This window comes from Macrotis lagotis, chromosome 3 (assembly GCF_037893015.1).
Source record: "Macrotis lagotis isolate mMagLag1 chromosome 3, bilby.v1.9.chrom.fasta, whole genome shotgun sequence".
Lineage (NCBI taxonomy): Eukaryota > Metazoa > Chordata > Mammalia > Peramelemorphia > Peramelidae > Macrotis > Macrotis lagotis.
In genome coordinates, this window is record NC_133660.1 from 18,966,101 (window position 1) to 18,983,175 (window position 17,075).

Here is a 17,075-nt window from a genome sequence, read left to right on the forward strand (position 1 = left end):
TCCAAGATTAGCCCAGTGAGCGCCCATAATGATAGCTTAATAAATATTTGTTCTGTTGAATTTGTGTATATTGTAGTGTAGTGGAAAGAATTGAATACTTTCAGAGTCATGGGACCTGGGACAAATCAGGCTTTGCCATTATTCCCTCTGTGTGCATAGACAGGTCACTTCCCCTCTGTGCCTCAGTTTCCTCTTATGTCAAGGTGAGGGACTCTAAAGCCCTCCCTGTTCTAATCCTCTGGTCTATGGATCCTTTGATAGAGCATGGACTTGTGAGTTCAAGATTGGAATCAGTCCCTGTTCTCATCCTCCCTGATGGCAGGGTCTTGGACAAGTAACTTATCTGTTGCTCTGGGTCTGGTTTGTGGGCTGTGTGATAGAGGGTTTGGGGGTCATGGAGATGATTCCCTACTCTAAATCCTTTGGGTCTTTTCCCCTTCATTAGTACAGTGGAAGTGACTGAGAGTAAACAGAGGCAGGTGGCAGGGGCCAAGAATCACATTGATGAGCAATGCCAAAGTGTTGAGTTGTCCCTTAGCAGAAAAATATATTCTCAGAGGATGCTATCACAACAGGTGACATCACATTGGGCAGCTGGGGGGGGCATCACAATGCCCCCAGAGTTCTGGGTTTGGAGTCATAAAGACCTGAGTTTGAATTCTGCCTCAGACCCTGCTCCCTGTGTGACTCCGGGCAAGCTGTGGCACCCTTCTTTGCCTCAGTTTCCCTTTGTGTAAAACAAGGATACAAACAGTGCCTTCTTCCCAAAGTTGTGAAGGTTTTATGAGATAATGTTTGTAAAGTGACTCACAAACCTCGAAGAGTCGTACAAAGAAAGGTTAGCTATGGTGATAATAGATGAGGATGAGGATGGTGAAAGGGCTGGATTTGGAGCCTGGGGCCTTGGATGTGAGTACTGGCTCTGTCCCTTATGACTTATTTGGTTCAGTCCCATCTGAACTAAGGCTCCAATAATCCCAAAACAGTGAAAGAGTGAGGGAAATACCCAAACCTCTAGAAATGGAGCCCACGTGATACCCTTGGTATTGTTTGCACTCCTCAGGCTGGGATTCTTGGCCTGATATCTGCCTCTCAGGCTTAATCTTTAGACATTTCTGGTCAGGACATTCATGTTTAGAACCTTTAGTCTCTGAGCCTAGTGCTTCAATGGGAAGAAGAGGAGAATGGGAGAGGGATAAGAGAATAAGTATTTATTTTCTCCCTACTGTATGCCAGACTCAACCCAACAACTTTCAGCACTTGAGGAATTCTATCTCCTTTGATCCTCTCAGCAGCCCTGGTATTGCCCCATTTTACAGTGGGATGACCTTGGGCAGAAGACATAATCTCTCTGGGCCTCAGTTTCTTAGCTGAGGACCTTGGAACAGATGACCTTGAAGGTCTTACACCTCTGAACTTGGGAGTTGGCATTTCCATCTCAAGGGTTGCTCTGTTGCTCTGGGTCTGGTTTGTGGGGAGTGAGGGGAAAAGAAGAGGAGTTCTCACTTCCCCCTGTGCTAGATGGTTCAATGGAATTCAGGGAATAAGGGTCTGCCTTATAATAGGATTTTATTTTTAGTTCCAGGGTTTGAGACCCTTAGCTACCATTTCAGTCTGAGCTGTTGGGAGTATTGCTGTCTCGCAGTGTATTCTCTTATCCACATGGGCTCTTCTCTTTGGTAACAGATGCCAGATATCTACCTGTCCATCCTATTCCCTTCATGCCCTTGTCTTCCTATCAGTCCCCCAGAGATCATGAACCCAAAGTAGCGGGGCCTTCTCTAGCTCCTCATCTTCTTTCATTAGATGAGCAGTCATGGAAGATGAGGGCTGCTTCATATGTTAATGTTGTCTTCTCTGACCCAACTCTTCTGGTCCTACACATCCACAATTCCAGCTTATTATCTGAGTTGTTAACTTGTTCTAGGCAATTTTCATGAACAGTTGGCTCCATTGCTCTGGGAGGGACTTGCAGCTAGTTGATCACCTATAGCACCATATTCTTGAGCTCTTTCATAGATCATAGACCCCTCTGATACTATAGGAGAATCCAGACTCCATGGGTTGAGTTTGTAGTAATTTTCATTGAATATGTTGACAGTTAGAACTAGTGCTATGGATAGAAATAGATGGGCCAGAGAGTTCCTTGGCCCTGCCAAGAGATGCTTTGAGCAGAGGTAGTGTGAGTTAGGATGCTAGATTTGGAGCCAGGAAGACCAGAATTCAAAATACTAGTGGTGTGACAAGTTGCTTCATATCTTGGGGGTCTTCATTCTTTCCTTGTAAACTGAGAACCTTTGAGGACCTGCTTAAATTTAGTTGCAAAAATTACCTAGCTGTGTAGCCTTGGGCAAGCCACTTAACCCCATTTGCCTTGCAAAAACCTAAAAAAATTTTAGTTGCAAAAGCAGCTGGTTTAGGTTTGATGCTGGGATGTGGGGTGATCTTGGCTCTGGGTGTCTGGGATAATGACCTTGGCATCTTCTGCTAAAGGAAGGTACTGATCTAGATCTGGGAGGCTCCCACTTCCGCTCGAATGTTGGGTTTTCCAGAAATTCAGGCACCAGGATGAACATGGCATATCAACACTTAACAGTTCAGAGCATCATTCAGAATAGGGAAAAAAGTCTCTCTAATCTAGGCCAAAAGGAAAAAAAGAAACAAGTTGATTGGTTTTTGACAGCTCTCCTTTGCAGGCTTACAAGAACCCAAGATGGAGAGTTCCTTCCCATTCATCCATGGTCGACACCCTCCACCCCTTAAATGTTGTCTCCTGCAATCAGAATTGAGAGCAGGGGCAGCTTGCTTTCCTAGCTTAGTCCTGATTTGCTCAGTGGCCTTCTCCATGTCATGCTGATGCCCCCATTTTACAATTGAGGCCCACAGAGTCAATGACTTGCCTGAGGTCACTTAGTTTGTAAATAATGAAAGCTGCCTTTCTTCTGGTGTTTTAAGCTCATAGAATGTTCTCACCACTCCATTTTTCCAGAGGAGGGCATTTGAGAATGATGTAAATTATCCCCAGTTCACACAAAGCAAACAGTGATTATGCCTACATATTCGATGTGTTAAATTTACAAAGCATGCTTGTGATCACCCTCATCTGATGGAGGGGTAGTGGAGGCTCAGAGGGTTGGGGCGGGGGTCACAGATGTACACATGATGGGCACCTTGTCCCTGGTTTATGGTGTGAAGTTTGTCAGACTAATGATACAATAAGCTATGATGGAGGGTAGTGTAAGACCAATGACCAGAGCCTAGTGCTTGGCTTTGGAAAGACCCAAATTGGACTAGACCACCACTGGCTTCCCCACTTGAGGGACTCCAGATTTCTGAATTCATGGAGGGATAAAGGCAGTGAGTTGTTCACATTTCTCATGATCTCCCAATTGGTCTAGTGGATGAAGACCTCTTCTCTTCTTGTCGTGACCCTCTTTGCTCCTTCTGGGCTGCTCTCCTCTGTGGTCTGTTTGCAGAGTGGGAAGCGTTTTCCTGATCATCTCTCCATCCTAACTTCTCCATTGCCCCTCCTGCACTCCAACCAACTCTTCATTCTTCCTTCTCCATCACCCCTCCTGCACTCTGGTCATCTTTCCATCCTTCCTTCTCCATTGTCCCTCCTGCACTCCAACCAGCTCTCCATCCTCCTTTCTCCATCACTCCTCCTGCATATCTAGTTATTTCTCCATCCTTTCTTCTCCATCACCCCCCTTGTACTAACCTTCCCTTGAGTGAAATTCTGCCTTCCTCTGTTCTGTGAACCTATCCGGCTTCTTGCCAGTCTTTTTTGCATGGATGACATTGCCCCCGCCTGCCCTGTGGTCTTCCTGCTTGGCTGACAACCCCCCCCCCTTTTTTGGTGAGGTCCTCATTTCGATTTTCTTTCTTTTTTCCTCTGACAGATGCATGCTCTGGGGTGAAGATCTGCACCAAGCGGAAGTTGGGGTGATGTGTACAGTCTCACTTCCTGTCTGTCCTGCATGCCTGGGACTGCAGCTGTAAAACTAGTGGGGAAAGGAAAGAACCGGTTGCTTCAGGGTGTCCCTGTTGTCTGAGCATGGAGCAGCAAGGCCTGGGACAGAAGGGGGAGGGCAGAGCAAACAGAGAATGCCAGTAAGGGTCATTCAACTCTCTCCTTCCTTGGTGGGGGTGGAGGTGGGAAGACCTGGGCAGCTGGGGCATTAGACTTGGGCTATAAGGAAAGGTTGGTAGATGACCTTTTCCATTCTCAAGATGATTGTGTAGATGAAGAATTGTGCCGTGGTGTCTGCAGTGCTACCAACATTTGTAGTATAGATAATTCAAATACAGAGTTTCCTATTTTATGCTTTTGAAAATATTTCCTTCATCTTTATTTGGGATTGTAGATAACATGTAGACTGGAAATGAGGGAGAATTGGAACATTTTATTTCTATTTTTGTTTCCTGAAACTAGAACAAATTACCCTTCATAGTCTTAGTAGTATAAGAATACAGACTGTGTAAGCTGCTTGCATTTCCTATTTTTTTGTCATTATGGTTAGACAGTCACCGACTTCATTCATAGTTGCTATACAGTCTGGGATGGTTCCATGTTGGAATAGCTTGTTGTTGTTTGGAAAAGTGATCAAATCTAATTCCTGATCAAAGGTGGAAGAGAATGGCAAAGAGTTTCACATGAACCTTGGTTGTATCTCCTTGTACGTTTTGGGAAGAATCATTGAATCTGAGAGTTGGAAGTGTTCTTACATGTCAGAGAGGGCATCACAGGGCAGAGAGAGTAGGAGTGGGTCCTAGTAAGCATCCATAATATGGCTGGCATTGACCAACCAGGCTTGACCAACTGGGTAACTCCTCAGGTAGACAACTAGAAGGAATGACAGACTTCTTGGAATGCTGAAAAACATGTTTCACTTTTCTTCTTTCCTTTTCTTGTGGTTTTCCCTTATACTTCATCATGGTTCCAGATTCTGGCAGCCAAAGACATCAATAGCTTGCCCTTCTGGGATTTTGGATCTGTTCTGGAATTGGACCATCTCTGTCTTTAGGCTCTGAAATAACCTAAGTTTTTCCAAACATTGAAGTTTCTTGTAGATATTCTAAAGTTGCCTTTATAGACAGAGTTGCTCCTTTGGCCTGTGGGCTTGTCTGAGAGTTTTCTCAGAGATGAAGATTGCCCTTGACCTGAACACTCATGCAGGACCTTGGAATTGACCTCTTCCCTTCTCCAGGTCTCTGTTTACTCAGCTGTAAAATGAGGAATGGGACTAGGCAAATTCTCTGATTCCCTTTTAGTTCATTCATTCATTCAGCAAGGCAGTGGAGTGAAGTGACTTGCCCAAGGTCACACAGCTAGGTAATTATTAAGTGTCTGAGGCTGGATTTGAACTCAGGTACTCCTGACTCCAGGATTGATGCTCTATCCACTGTGCCACCTAGCCCCTCCGTTTTATAGTTCTTAAATATGATTCCATGAACTTAGAGCCCTGGATCCTCTTCTGAAAGATTTCTTTTCTCCTCCTCCAGTTCTTTTAGAATTGATTTTTAGTAGGGTCTAGAGGGCTACATCCATTGTTGCCCAATCCAATAAAACCATGGGCACCAAGGGGAGCTGGGAATGTCTATTTGAAAGGAGGATATGGAATTAGTTCTGAAAGCCAGCTATCCCAGGGTCCCTTGGGACGCTGGGTGGAGTGGTGAATTATCTGGTACATTGACTCATTAAGGGGAGTGGGAATGGGTTTTGGGGTCTGCCTTACTGCTTAGGTGACTCCCTAAGGGATGTCAGACCCTTGAAAGGAGTCTGACTAACCTTCTTGAAGAAGAAGCATCATGTGATGTCAGATTGTCAAAGTGACTGAGGGCTAGCAATGTCTTAGGCCCTTTAGGGAAAATGTCTATTCAGTCATGTTATGTCCTATTTGTTGGATTGGATTTTTCTGGAATGTCTACCTAAATTATTAACTCAAAAACCTGGAAATGGTTCTGCCCTGGAATAAAAATTGATATTAGGAAAAAAATGAAGAGCATATTTCTTTAATAAATCTCCTTTTTGCCTTCCTAAGAAGATGGAGAACATCTTGGGATCTCCCTTGGTAACTTTACTGATTCTTTAAGGGCTTTTTAGCATCCTTAACCACTTCTTTCTCCTTTTCCATGTGCCCTTGACCTCAATCCTTCCCACTTTCTCTGGACTATCTCCCTTTGCCATTGACTCCTTTTCATCTGGCTACAGATGTCTTAGATCTCCACAGTTGTGGGAAAAAAGACCTTCCTCTAACCTTGGACCCTCCACTCCCACCCCTTCACTGCCAGATTCTTGAAAAGACTGACTCTTCCTACTGCTCCCATTCCTTCACTCCTCACTGCCCTCTTGACTCTTCCAAAATGGTGGCTCACTCCATGATTCTGCTGAATCTTCCTTCTCATTGACAATGCCTACCCTCTTTTTGTAGGCTGCCTCCTCTTTCACCTCTTTGCAGCATTAGACACTTCCATTGCTTTCCATGTCTTGGATCCACTCCTTATCTCTCCAAGCACTCTTGGCCTTCCAATTTGGATGTTCCCTAAGTCTGGTCTTGGCTCACTTTTCTCTTTATATCCTTGCCCCTTAGTCATTTTATTCATGCCCAAAACTTGACTTGTTCTGAGCACCAGGTCTGCATTTACCAAGATTTTGTTTTTGTTTTCAAATAAAATTGTATTGAGATCCTTTAGCTTAACTTCACCTGGATTTTCCCATGTTTCCTACTTCTTCCCTCATCTTGAGAGCTAGCGCATATAATCTCCCAGAGAACCAGCCTTTATAACAAAGAATTTAAAATATATATTTTTATTTATTTTATCAAATAATTCACATTTATGTGTAAAAATGTTTAACAATAATCAAAACATTTTTTAATTCCAAATTCTTTCTCTTATTACTGCCTCTTCCCTTGCCATCTTGAGAATTTTTAAAAGAAAAAATTCAGCCAAAAATTGATCAATACACTGAAAAAATTGAAAATTATATGCAATTTTGCCACCAAGGGAGATGATGGGGGAAGTGTGCCATTCTGTAATTTTCTTTCTGACACTATCTTTCAGCAATTCTTCAGCTTGGTGTCTTCTCAATGCCACCAACACATGTGATGTAGTTAGGCCAAATACTGGGTCTCACATTCTGGGATTTTGAAGATATTTTCTTTCTCCCATCTCAATTTGAGATTGTGAACAACATTGATGGACTTTGAGACGTAGGAGAATTGGAACAAGTGTGTCTTTTTTCCTCTTGAAAAACAGAACAAAAATCAGTCTTCATCTGTAGTCTCAGTGGCATAAGAATATGATCCTTGTGACTGCCTGCAGTCTTGGTTTTTTTTTTCATAATTGTAATTAGAAAGTCAACAACTCCATTTGTAGATTCAGCTAAGCTTCTTCTGGATAATTTCACAACATTTACATATTGCAAACAGTCACATTTGTGACTGTTGCTCTTTCCATTTACTTAGTTGCAATCATTGGGAAACATTGATTTCCTGGCTCTAATTTCTTTCCCTTGTCTCAATTCAGGGTATGTCATTTTGTTTTGTTTTTTCAGAGCAGTGAGGTTAAGGGACTTGCCCAAGCTCCTACAGCTAGGGTAATTAGTAAGTGATTGAGGCTGGATTTGAACTTGGGTCCTCCTGGCTCCAGGGCTGGTGCTCTATCTCCTGTGCCACCTTGGTGTCCCTCAGGTGTATCTTTTCTTGCTTCTCTGTGTTCCTCCTCATCATTTCTTCTCATATTCATGCCCCCTTAGTTTGTTTAGCCATTCCCCAGTCACTGGGTGTCAGCTTTGTTTCCAGTTCTTTGGTACAACACCACCGGCTGCTAGAAATATTTTGGTACATTTTCACCACCTTCTTTTTAAAGACTTGATGGATGTGTTTGGTTTCAACCCAGCAGACGCTTTCCTGTAAACACCCAAACCCACTCCCTATGAAATCTGTTCCTGAAAACAGTTCTGCACAACTGCCGGAGGCCATGGTGGGGACATATGGTGCCCAGGCCCCCTCCACTTCTATTGCTCATGGATCTTTCCTGAAAGGACACATCTTTTAACTGATAGCATGGCAGCAGGGCAGATCCTGGTCAGTGACCTGAGCCAAGCTCCATTGCCTCTCAGGGTGGGCTTTATCTAGACCCCCACAGTCGATGGGCAACTGACTCTCTCCTCCAGCAGTTGTTCCTTGCAACACTTTTGTTCCTGGGTCATCCTTTGACTTCAGGCCATTGTTGAGTGTGCCACACCTTCAGATGTTTGTTATGACCGTGTGTCCTTAGGTTTCCTGTGCTCAAGGCTCCACCAATTCAAGATAAATGCTCCCTCTTTCTCCCCATTTCCATCTGTGGTACCTTGGCATGACCCTTGACCCTTCCATCTCATGGGCTTTTCTTCATCAATCTTCAGGACCTTTTGGTGTGATGCCACTCATATTCATAGTTTCTGGTCTTCCCAGAGTTTTTGTCACCCTCCAGGGCATCACTCACTACCTCCTGGCCCATTGTAGCGACCTCCACCGAGGACATCCAACTTCCCTTCTCTCCCTCTTCACTTTATCCCTCCCTCTCCCATTAGACAGAGCTTCCTTATGCTTAGGTGTGCTCATGTCTCTTCTGCCTATCAGGTTAAGTTCTATTCATTTCCTGGCATTTAGAAACACAAACGTTTCAGGATCTGAGTTCAAATCTCAGCTCTTCCATGTGTGCCCAGGAGCACAGTTTCCATCTCAGTAAAATAGAAGACTTGGGCTAGGATGGTCTTAGTGGTCTCTCTTCAGCATTAGATTTGTGACCCTGTGGCCCTACCCTAACTTTGTAGTGTTTTCTCATTGGCAGTTCAGCTCCACAGGATGACTCTTGGTCCTTGAGCAAACCCTGAGATTTTCTTCCTCTGTGTCTTTATGTTTTTCTCTTGCTTGGAACACCCTCTTTTTCTTCCTTGCCTGTTATGTTTCTGCCTGCTTTCTCTTCCATGATGCTTGTTCTGATCTCCCAAAGGTAACCACCAACTGCCTCAGTGTTCACTGGGCATCACCTATTTTGTATTTCCCTAATTTCCAGTTTTCTGTTCCATAATTCCCTTTGAGTGTTTTTCATTTACTAAACTGAGAGCACCATGAAGGGAAGGATTGTGTCCTTGTCTAAACCTTGTCTCCCTTAGCCTTGCCATAAGTAGAGTGCTCTGCACATAGAAGATATGTAATATTTGTTGTGCTGAGGGAATAGCTCATCTTTGTCTTCAGTGTGTCTTGGGAATAGGGGTTAATGGATTTTTTTGCAGAATATAGTGTATGGGGGGCGGGGTTCTCCCAAAGGTTCTCTCCTGGACCCTTTTCCTCACTGTATGACCCCATCAACTCTAATGGGTTCAACTATCATGTCTACACAGAGGATTTCCAGATACAAATATCCATCCCCAGTCACACCTGAGCTTCAGTCTGAAGTCACCCAAATACTACTGGCCCATTTCTACCCAAAAGTCCTATGGGCACATCAAGCCCATGTAAATCTAGATTCAGGTGTGACATCTAGTCCCACCTCCCTGTGGTTAAACTTGTATCTTGTTCTGGTCCTTCCACCTCCTGCCTACTGTCTAGTTAATAGAGTAAGTTTATAAATATCCAGGATAAAGTAATATTAGGAAGTAAGATTGCAAAGGGGAACTTAGAAATCACTTTCAGACTGTTCCATAGACTAAAGGACCATAATGGTTACTTGCAAACCTTTTCATAAATTCGCTAAAGTCACATCCTGAGACTATGTGCTAAATCAGCAGTTAGTTCACCTATTCCCATAGTCTGTAAGCTGCAGATAAACTTTAGACCTCTAAAGCGAGACTAGAAGAGCATCTAATGGTGCTGATGATGGCAATGATGTGGATTTGTTAAGAGGTACCTGTGGACATGAAAAATGAAAGAAAACTGAAAGCCTCAGTGAAAGTCAGATTGTGAAGGACTTCCAATGCCAACCTGTGTTCTTATGGAGGCAAGGGGATACTGAATCTAGACTTGGTCTGCCCCCTACCAAACCCTATAAAATGAGAGCCTAAATTCTACTTCCTCTCATCCCACCCCAGCTCTTCTCTATTTCTATCTGTCCATCCTCCCTTAATGTTCCCAATCTTAATCCAGGGTTACAGAAGTGACTCACTGGGCTCTTCTCTTTCTTGTTCTCTTCCCTACCTGCTTCCTTCCACCATTATATTCCTGTTTTTAAACCATCTAACTCTTCCTCCACCCTTCCCAGATCACTGTCTGTCTCTGTACTTAATAAAGTGTGATTGAAACTCTACTCCCTGCTTGCCACCATTGTGTTTTTTCCTAATGAATATCCAAAAAACCAGGTGAGCTCTGATCCAGAGGGACCTCTTTGGGTCCCATTCCTTTATTCCATCAATTAATCAGCAATCTGCCCTCATTTTGCAAGTGAGGAAACTGAGGCACAGAGAGGGGACATGATTTACTTTAGAACACACAACATCTTGCCTGCCATAAGTCTAATTTCCCTTCAGTTTTCCCAATTTCTGTTGAAGGCACCATCACTCTCCCAATCATTTAGGTTTACAACCTCAGAATCACCTTTCCATCTTTCCTGCCACTCAACTATGCCCCTCCTCCCTCCAGATCCAATCAGTTGCCAAGTCCCACTGATCCTGCCTCTAAAATATCTCTGACATATGTCCTCGTCCTTCCTCTCACCTGGATTTTGGCAATAGTGTCCCCAGTAATTCCCCTTTCCTGGTCTGCCCTCTATATAGCTGCTATATTGATTGGTATTTCTGGAATACACATCTGACATCACTACCACCACACACACACACACATACACACACACACAGTCACACTCTCACACTTAAAAATACTCACTCCAAAAAGTGTCAATGGCATCTCCTTGCTTCTTGGATAGATTGGAAGTCCTCCACAATCTGGCTTTCACAGACAGTTTTCTTTCATTCCAGTATAATTGGTCTATGATGTATTCCTACACAGTATTCCATCTCCCACCTCCAGGCTTTTGCACGTAGGGGTCCCCCATGTCTGTGGCATGATTCTATGCTCCCTTCTTCCTTTAGAGCTCAGCTCAGGTGCTTCTTCCTGATTCCTCTGCCCATTCTCCTTGGTTACCACTAGCATTCTCTTCCCCTGGACACTGCTTTGTATTTACTTACTTGCTTACATGTTACATCCTTCCAATAGGGCGTAAACTCCTTTGGGGCAGGGCCAGTTTCAGTTTTGCTTGGTATTGCTAGCTCATAGCACCAGTTGTATCATTTTATTAGTATAGCTACAGAACTTGTATAGAGAGAAGGCAGGACCGGTGGACATAAGTAGCTGCTTCCAAGCCTAATGTCTTAGAGAGCTGCTGGACAGAAAGTGACTTGCCCAGGGTCACACAGCCAATATGGGGCACTGGTAGCATTAGAATTCAGGTCTTCAGAGTCTGACTCTCTCTGTTCAGTATACCAGGCTGCCTCTCTCCTCATATGTAGGAGGGATTGAATAACTATATGCTGCAGGGGGCCAGTACAATTGATGAGCAAGACAGTCGACCCAGATTCTTGCTGAGACTGCTAGGTCTGAGTCTTCTGATCAGTGATTTCATTCTCCTCCTGAGAATGAGGAGCATTTTGGAGAGAGAGAGAGCCCATTCCCAAGGATATGGACTGGGCTGCTGGCTTCTGGGGCTTTATTTCTTCTGTAGTGGTGATGAGCATCTCATGGAGAGTGCTACCAGTTCATTGGGATTTACTTCTTTCTTCCTTATCTGCCATCTTTCCTCCTCTCTACCATGAGTAGAGAGTGACTTAAGTTTGCCCATGCTCCAATACTCTTGATTTTACCCATGCTAGTCCAGTGGTCTGTCCAGTGGTATAGATTGCAGCCCACCCATGCCTGCCCTGTCCCATATGACCAGGGACACACAGAGTCTGCTGAAACAGTGAGCCAATCGTCTGAATTTTCAGTGGGAGCATTTGTTCCTCAGAAATTTTTAGGTGGTGTGGTGGAAAGAGCCCTGGGCCTGGAGTCAGGAAGACTCATCTTCCTGAGTTTAAATCCAGCCTCAGGGACTTCCTAACTATATGACCTTGGGCAAGTCACTTCACCCTATTTATCTGTAAAATGATCTGGATAAGGAAATGGCCAATCATTCTAGTATCTTTGCCAAGAAAACCCCAAATGGAATCATTAAGAGTCAGAAATTATTAATACAACTGAACAACACATATTATGGCTTTATTTGTTTTGTTGATTGTTTAGACTTAGCAGAGTCATGATAATAAGGCAGATTGGCCTTAGTCTGGGCACATTTTTTTTCGTTTGAAGAGCTGGCTGTTAAACATTTACTAGCAGACCCAGTGTATGGGACTCTTGTTCATGTCCTCCATAAATTTGCAGCAGTGGGTCCACCCAACATACTGGAGGTCTTCAGGATGCACTTTTAAAAATAACACATTGGAATCTGCCACTCTGCCATTACTTGGCTGGAGTCCAGAGCTGCTCTGTGTCCTAGCTTCCTCAAGATGGGTCCCCTGGGCTTTTATTCTCCCAGGGTTGAATCTCCTTGCTTCCACGGTCAGAAATGAGAGTGGAAATATTTGGTTTTATTTCCTTAGCCACAAAATCTGGATTTTCGTCAAAGACTCCCAGATGCATAGATTTGAGGCCTGCGCACCCTTTACAGATAGGTAATTCAGTCCAACTCCTTTTTTACAGAAGGGGAAATAAAGGCACAGAGAGACAGCATCTTGGCCAGGTGATGACAGAATTATTTGATAGGTCTTGCTCTAACAAATCCAGGTGTGACCTTGAAGAAGAGGGCTCAGAGTTATACTGGGGGAGGGGAGGGGTGAGGGCATGCCTTTGGCCTCCTTGCTTTTTTTCCATCCTATCTTCAGAGTGGAGCTCTTATATCCTGAGCCTGCCCTTAATGGGTGGTTATTTGACATACTCTGAAAGCAGATGTGTCTGTATATTGGACTTTGGATTTTGAGGTCATTTTAGACCAATTCCCTACTATAACCTCCCAGTGCCCCTTCAGTTAACAAAGTGGGTTCTTGGTCCGAGTTCTTTCCCACTGCTAGATCAGATTTAGCTTAGGATGGTTCTAATTGCCTCTCCCTACCCCTTCCCACCTCTGTCCTTTCCTTCTGTCTCACCATGCTAAGCTCACCTCCTCATTTCTGGTTGAAGGCAGTACAGAAATGCCCCAGTGGCTGAAGGCAGCTAGGATTGTCAGCCTCAGAGAGGCATGGTGGGAGAATACCCTGAGATGTTCGGGGCATCCTCAGCAGCTGCAGTTCTGGTGGCTTGGTTCCCCAGTGTTTCTTCTGCCCAGGCCAGAGAGAAACAGACAGATGAAGAAAAGAGACAGAGAATCCAGCTTTGTGGGATGGCTTCAATGAGTGGGGTTTCCCAGAGGAATCTGGGGGAGGTTGGGAGTTGCCATTTTTACTGACAGTCTGTTTTGCTTCGGCCGCCAGCTTCCTGGGGCCGGCCCTGATTTGGACTCAGCACATTTCTCTTCTGCGCCCCCCTCCCAGAGGAAGGTATGGGGTGGTCCCAGCCCACCTCTCATGTCCTCTCTGGAGGACATAGGAAGCTAGTCTTCAGTCCCTCCTCCACCTGACTGGGTCCGTTGGAGTCAGGAGCTCAGCTTGGCTGAAGGTGCCTCTGGTCCAGGGTTCAAACTGACGCTGTCAGTTTCCTGCCAGGTGACAAGTCGCTCCACCTCTAGACTCTGTTTCTGCTTTGTGAAAAGGAGGGCATTGAACCAGGTGGCCTCTGGTGCCTGTCATCACAGATAAGTGGTGCTCTGGCTAGGGGTGGATGGGCAGCATCCCCTGAGCCCATTAGGGAGTGAACAGACATCTCCCCGCTCCAGGCTCTGTCTTCCAGGCAGGTCTATCCTCCAATACTTTCTCTGTTGTCTCAGAAAGGACCCACTGAGTCAAGGAAGCCCCTTCCTCTGCCCTGAGACAGAACGCCAGTCACATATACCTCCCCCCCACACATATACAATACACACACATGCTTCCTGCCCCATGTAGTCCAACCCTCTATGCCTGCTTCCAACCCTGCTGACTGGTAATTTAAAGGTCATTTTGTGAGCTGCCTAGGCTGTTAGATTCATTTTTGGGGGGAGGAGGGAGGTCAAACTGGCCCTGGGAAAGAATAATAATTTTGTTATTAATAGTAGTAGTGCATATTTTTATGTAGAACTTTTAAGGTTTGCAAAAGGCTTTACAAATATTATCTCAGTTGATTTATACAACTAGCCTCAGAGGTTGGTTCTGTTAAGACCCCCTATTTTACAGATGGGGAAACTAAGGCTGGCAGAGGTTACATGACCTGCCCAGGGCCACCCAGCTAGTCTGAGGCTGAATTTGCACTCAAGTCTTTCTGGTCCCAGGCTCAGGGTTCCATCTACTCCCCTTCTTTTGCTGGTTCATCTATTAGTGCTTAGCCTTCACTAGGAAGTAAGGTGCCTAAAGAAAGGCATGTTGTCCAACCTTTCTGGAGAGCAATTTGGAACTATGCCCAAAGGGCAACAAAAATGTGCATACCCTTTGATCCAGCAATACCACTACTGGGTCTGTTCCCCAAAGAGATGATGAAAAAGGGTAAAAATATCAATTGTACAAAAAGCGTTCATAGCAGCCCTGTTTGTGGTGGGAAAGAATTGGAAATCAAGTAAATGTCCTTCAATTGGGGAATGGCTTAGCAAACGGTGGTACATGTATGTCATGGAACACTATTGTTCTGTTAGAAACCAGGAGGGACGGGAATTCAGGGAAGCCTGGAGGGATTTACATGAACTGATGCTGAGTGAGATGAGCAGAACCAGAAAAACACTGTACACCCTAACAGTAATATGGGGGCGATGATCAATCTTGATGGACACGTCATTCCATCAGCAACAATCAGGGATAATTTGGGGCTCTCTGTGATGGAGAGTATCATCTGTATCCAGAGAAAGACCTGTGGAGTTTGAACAAAGACCAAGGACTATTACCTTTAATTTAGGAAAAAACCAAACTGTTTATCTTATTACACAATTTTGCTATCTCATACTTTGTTTCTTCCTTAAGGATATGATTTCTCTTTTTTCACATTCAGTTTGGATCAATGTACAACATGGAAACAATGTAAAGAATGGAAAAACTGCCTTCTGTGGTGGAGGGAAGCAAGATTAGGGGGAAAATTGTAAAACTCAAAATCTTTAAAAAAAAAGGAAAAGGCATGTTGAATTGGACTGAAGTAGGGAAATGAGTATTTATTAAGGGCCATCTATTTTCCAGATTTGTTCCTAAGGGTTTATGTATATTATTTCATTTGATCTTCTCAGTAACTCTTTTGTTTTTAGGTTTTTGCAAGGCAATGGGGTTAAGTGGCTTGCCCAAGGCCACACAGCTAGGTAATTATGAAGTATCTGAGGCTGGATTTGAACCCAGGTACTCCTGACTCCAGGGCTGCTACTCTATCCACTGCACCACCTAGCCGCCCCTCTCAGTAACTCTTAATTGAAAGTTCTGTTGCAGGAAAAAAAAAAATCATTCCAAGGATGTTTGTTTTAATTCAAATTATATTTAAAAAATACATGTTTATTAATATATGTTGATTTTCTATCTCCTACATTTCTCAATATAACCCCTTTCCCCTATCAATTGGACATCCATGTAGCTCAGTGACAGAGCATCAGACCTGGAGTCAGGAAAACCTGAGTTCAAATCCAACCTCTGACACTGAGTTATGATCCTGCACAAATTATTTAACTGTATTTACCTTAGTTTCCTCATCTGTAAAAATGAGGTAAAAAAGAAACAGCAGATCATTCTAATATCATTGGCAAGAAAACCCCAAATGAGCTCATAAAGAGTCAGATATGATTGAGCAAAGCCGTTGTTAAGTCCTTTCTCTCTTGGCCCAGGGGCTTGGGCTTGGGAGTACCCTGATGGAAAGAGGTCTCACTGCCATGTTCTTGCTGGTGAGGAGTGTTTCTCTCTCTCTCTCTCTCTCTCTCTCTCTCTCTCTCTCTCTCTCTCTCTCTCTCTCTCTCTCTCTCCCCCTCTCCTATATTCAAATTTTAACTTCCCATTACATGTAAATGTAGTTTTCAACTTGCAAATTTATGAGCTCCACATTTTTTTCCACCCTCCGTTCCCTCTCCTATTCCATTGGCAGCAAACAATCTGGCAAAAGTTGTACATGTATATTCATATTTAACATATTTACATATTAGACATGTTGTGAAAGAGGAATTAGAACTAAGGAAAAAAACCATGAAAAGGAAAGGAAAAACATTTAGTTTTTAAAAAACTAAACATAGTATTCACTCTACATTCAGACTCTGTAGTTTCCTCTCTGGAGGATTGTCCTAGATCTCTGAACTACTAAGAGAAGCTGCCTCCATCAGAGTTGATCATCTCACAATGTTTCTGTTCATGTGTACAATGTTCTCTTGGGTCTGTTCCTTCACTCTACATCAGTTCATACAGGTCTTTCCATGCTTCTCTAAAGTCCAACTGCTCATGGTTTCCCTATAGAACAATAGTTGTCTCTTGTCCCATGTCTGATGTGTACACCTTGCCCTTGCTCATAGGTATCTCACTTATATGGGCCCAGGGCCATCATCTCTATCCCATGAGGGACCCTCCCTTGGTAGTTTGTCTTCATTGGCACTTCCAAACAGGAAGGAGGAAACTCAAGGCTTTCACTGGGGTTTGTTTGATCACCCTAGAAGTTCGGTGTAGCTAGTATTCTTGAGGTTTCCAAGAGCCAGGGTGCAGGGCTGGCTTTCAGTCTGGGCATGCACGATGGATGATTTCTTGAGGACAACAGTACCAGTTATTACCATTTCCCAGGCAGACCTCCAGTACCAAGGAGGCAGGGAGGAGTGTTACTCTGTGGAGGAGGGTATTGGAGAGAGGTGGCAGCTCTTTCTTAATTCACAGGCATGGTTTATCTGAAATTCCTCTTTTCCTAATTCCTGTAATGAGCATCACAGCCAAGTCTCCGATATCTCCGAGTCCTGGTGGTGCTCACACTACCTGCTTCCATTGCAGATAGCAGGGA

The 17,075-nt window shown here is 44.1% G+C and overlaps 1 protein-coding gene across 5 annotated transcripts in view; it reads left to right on the forward strand.

Annotated features, from left to right (window-relative positions):
* RBPMS (RNA binding protein, mRNA processing factor) overlaps positions 1–17,075 on the forward strand; it is a 141,884-nt gene that overhangs the window by 29,435 nt on the left and 95,374 nt on the right. The window contains exon 2 of one of the 5 annotated variants that reach the window (XM_074228254.1): positions 3,903–4,113. The exons of 3 other annotated variants lie outside the window; for them this stretch is intronic. In XM_074228254.1, coding sequence (XP_074084355.1) covers positions 4,108–4,113 — 6 coding nt within the window. In that variant the 5' untranslated portion in view covers positions 3,903–4,107. Of the gene's footprint in view, positions 4,114–17,075 lie in introns of all 5 variants that reach the window. One more of the 5 variants, XM_074228253.1, reaches the window with a different exon arrangement.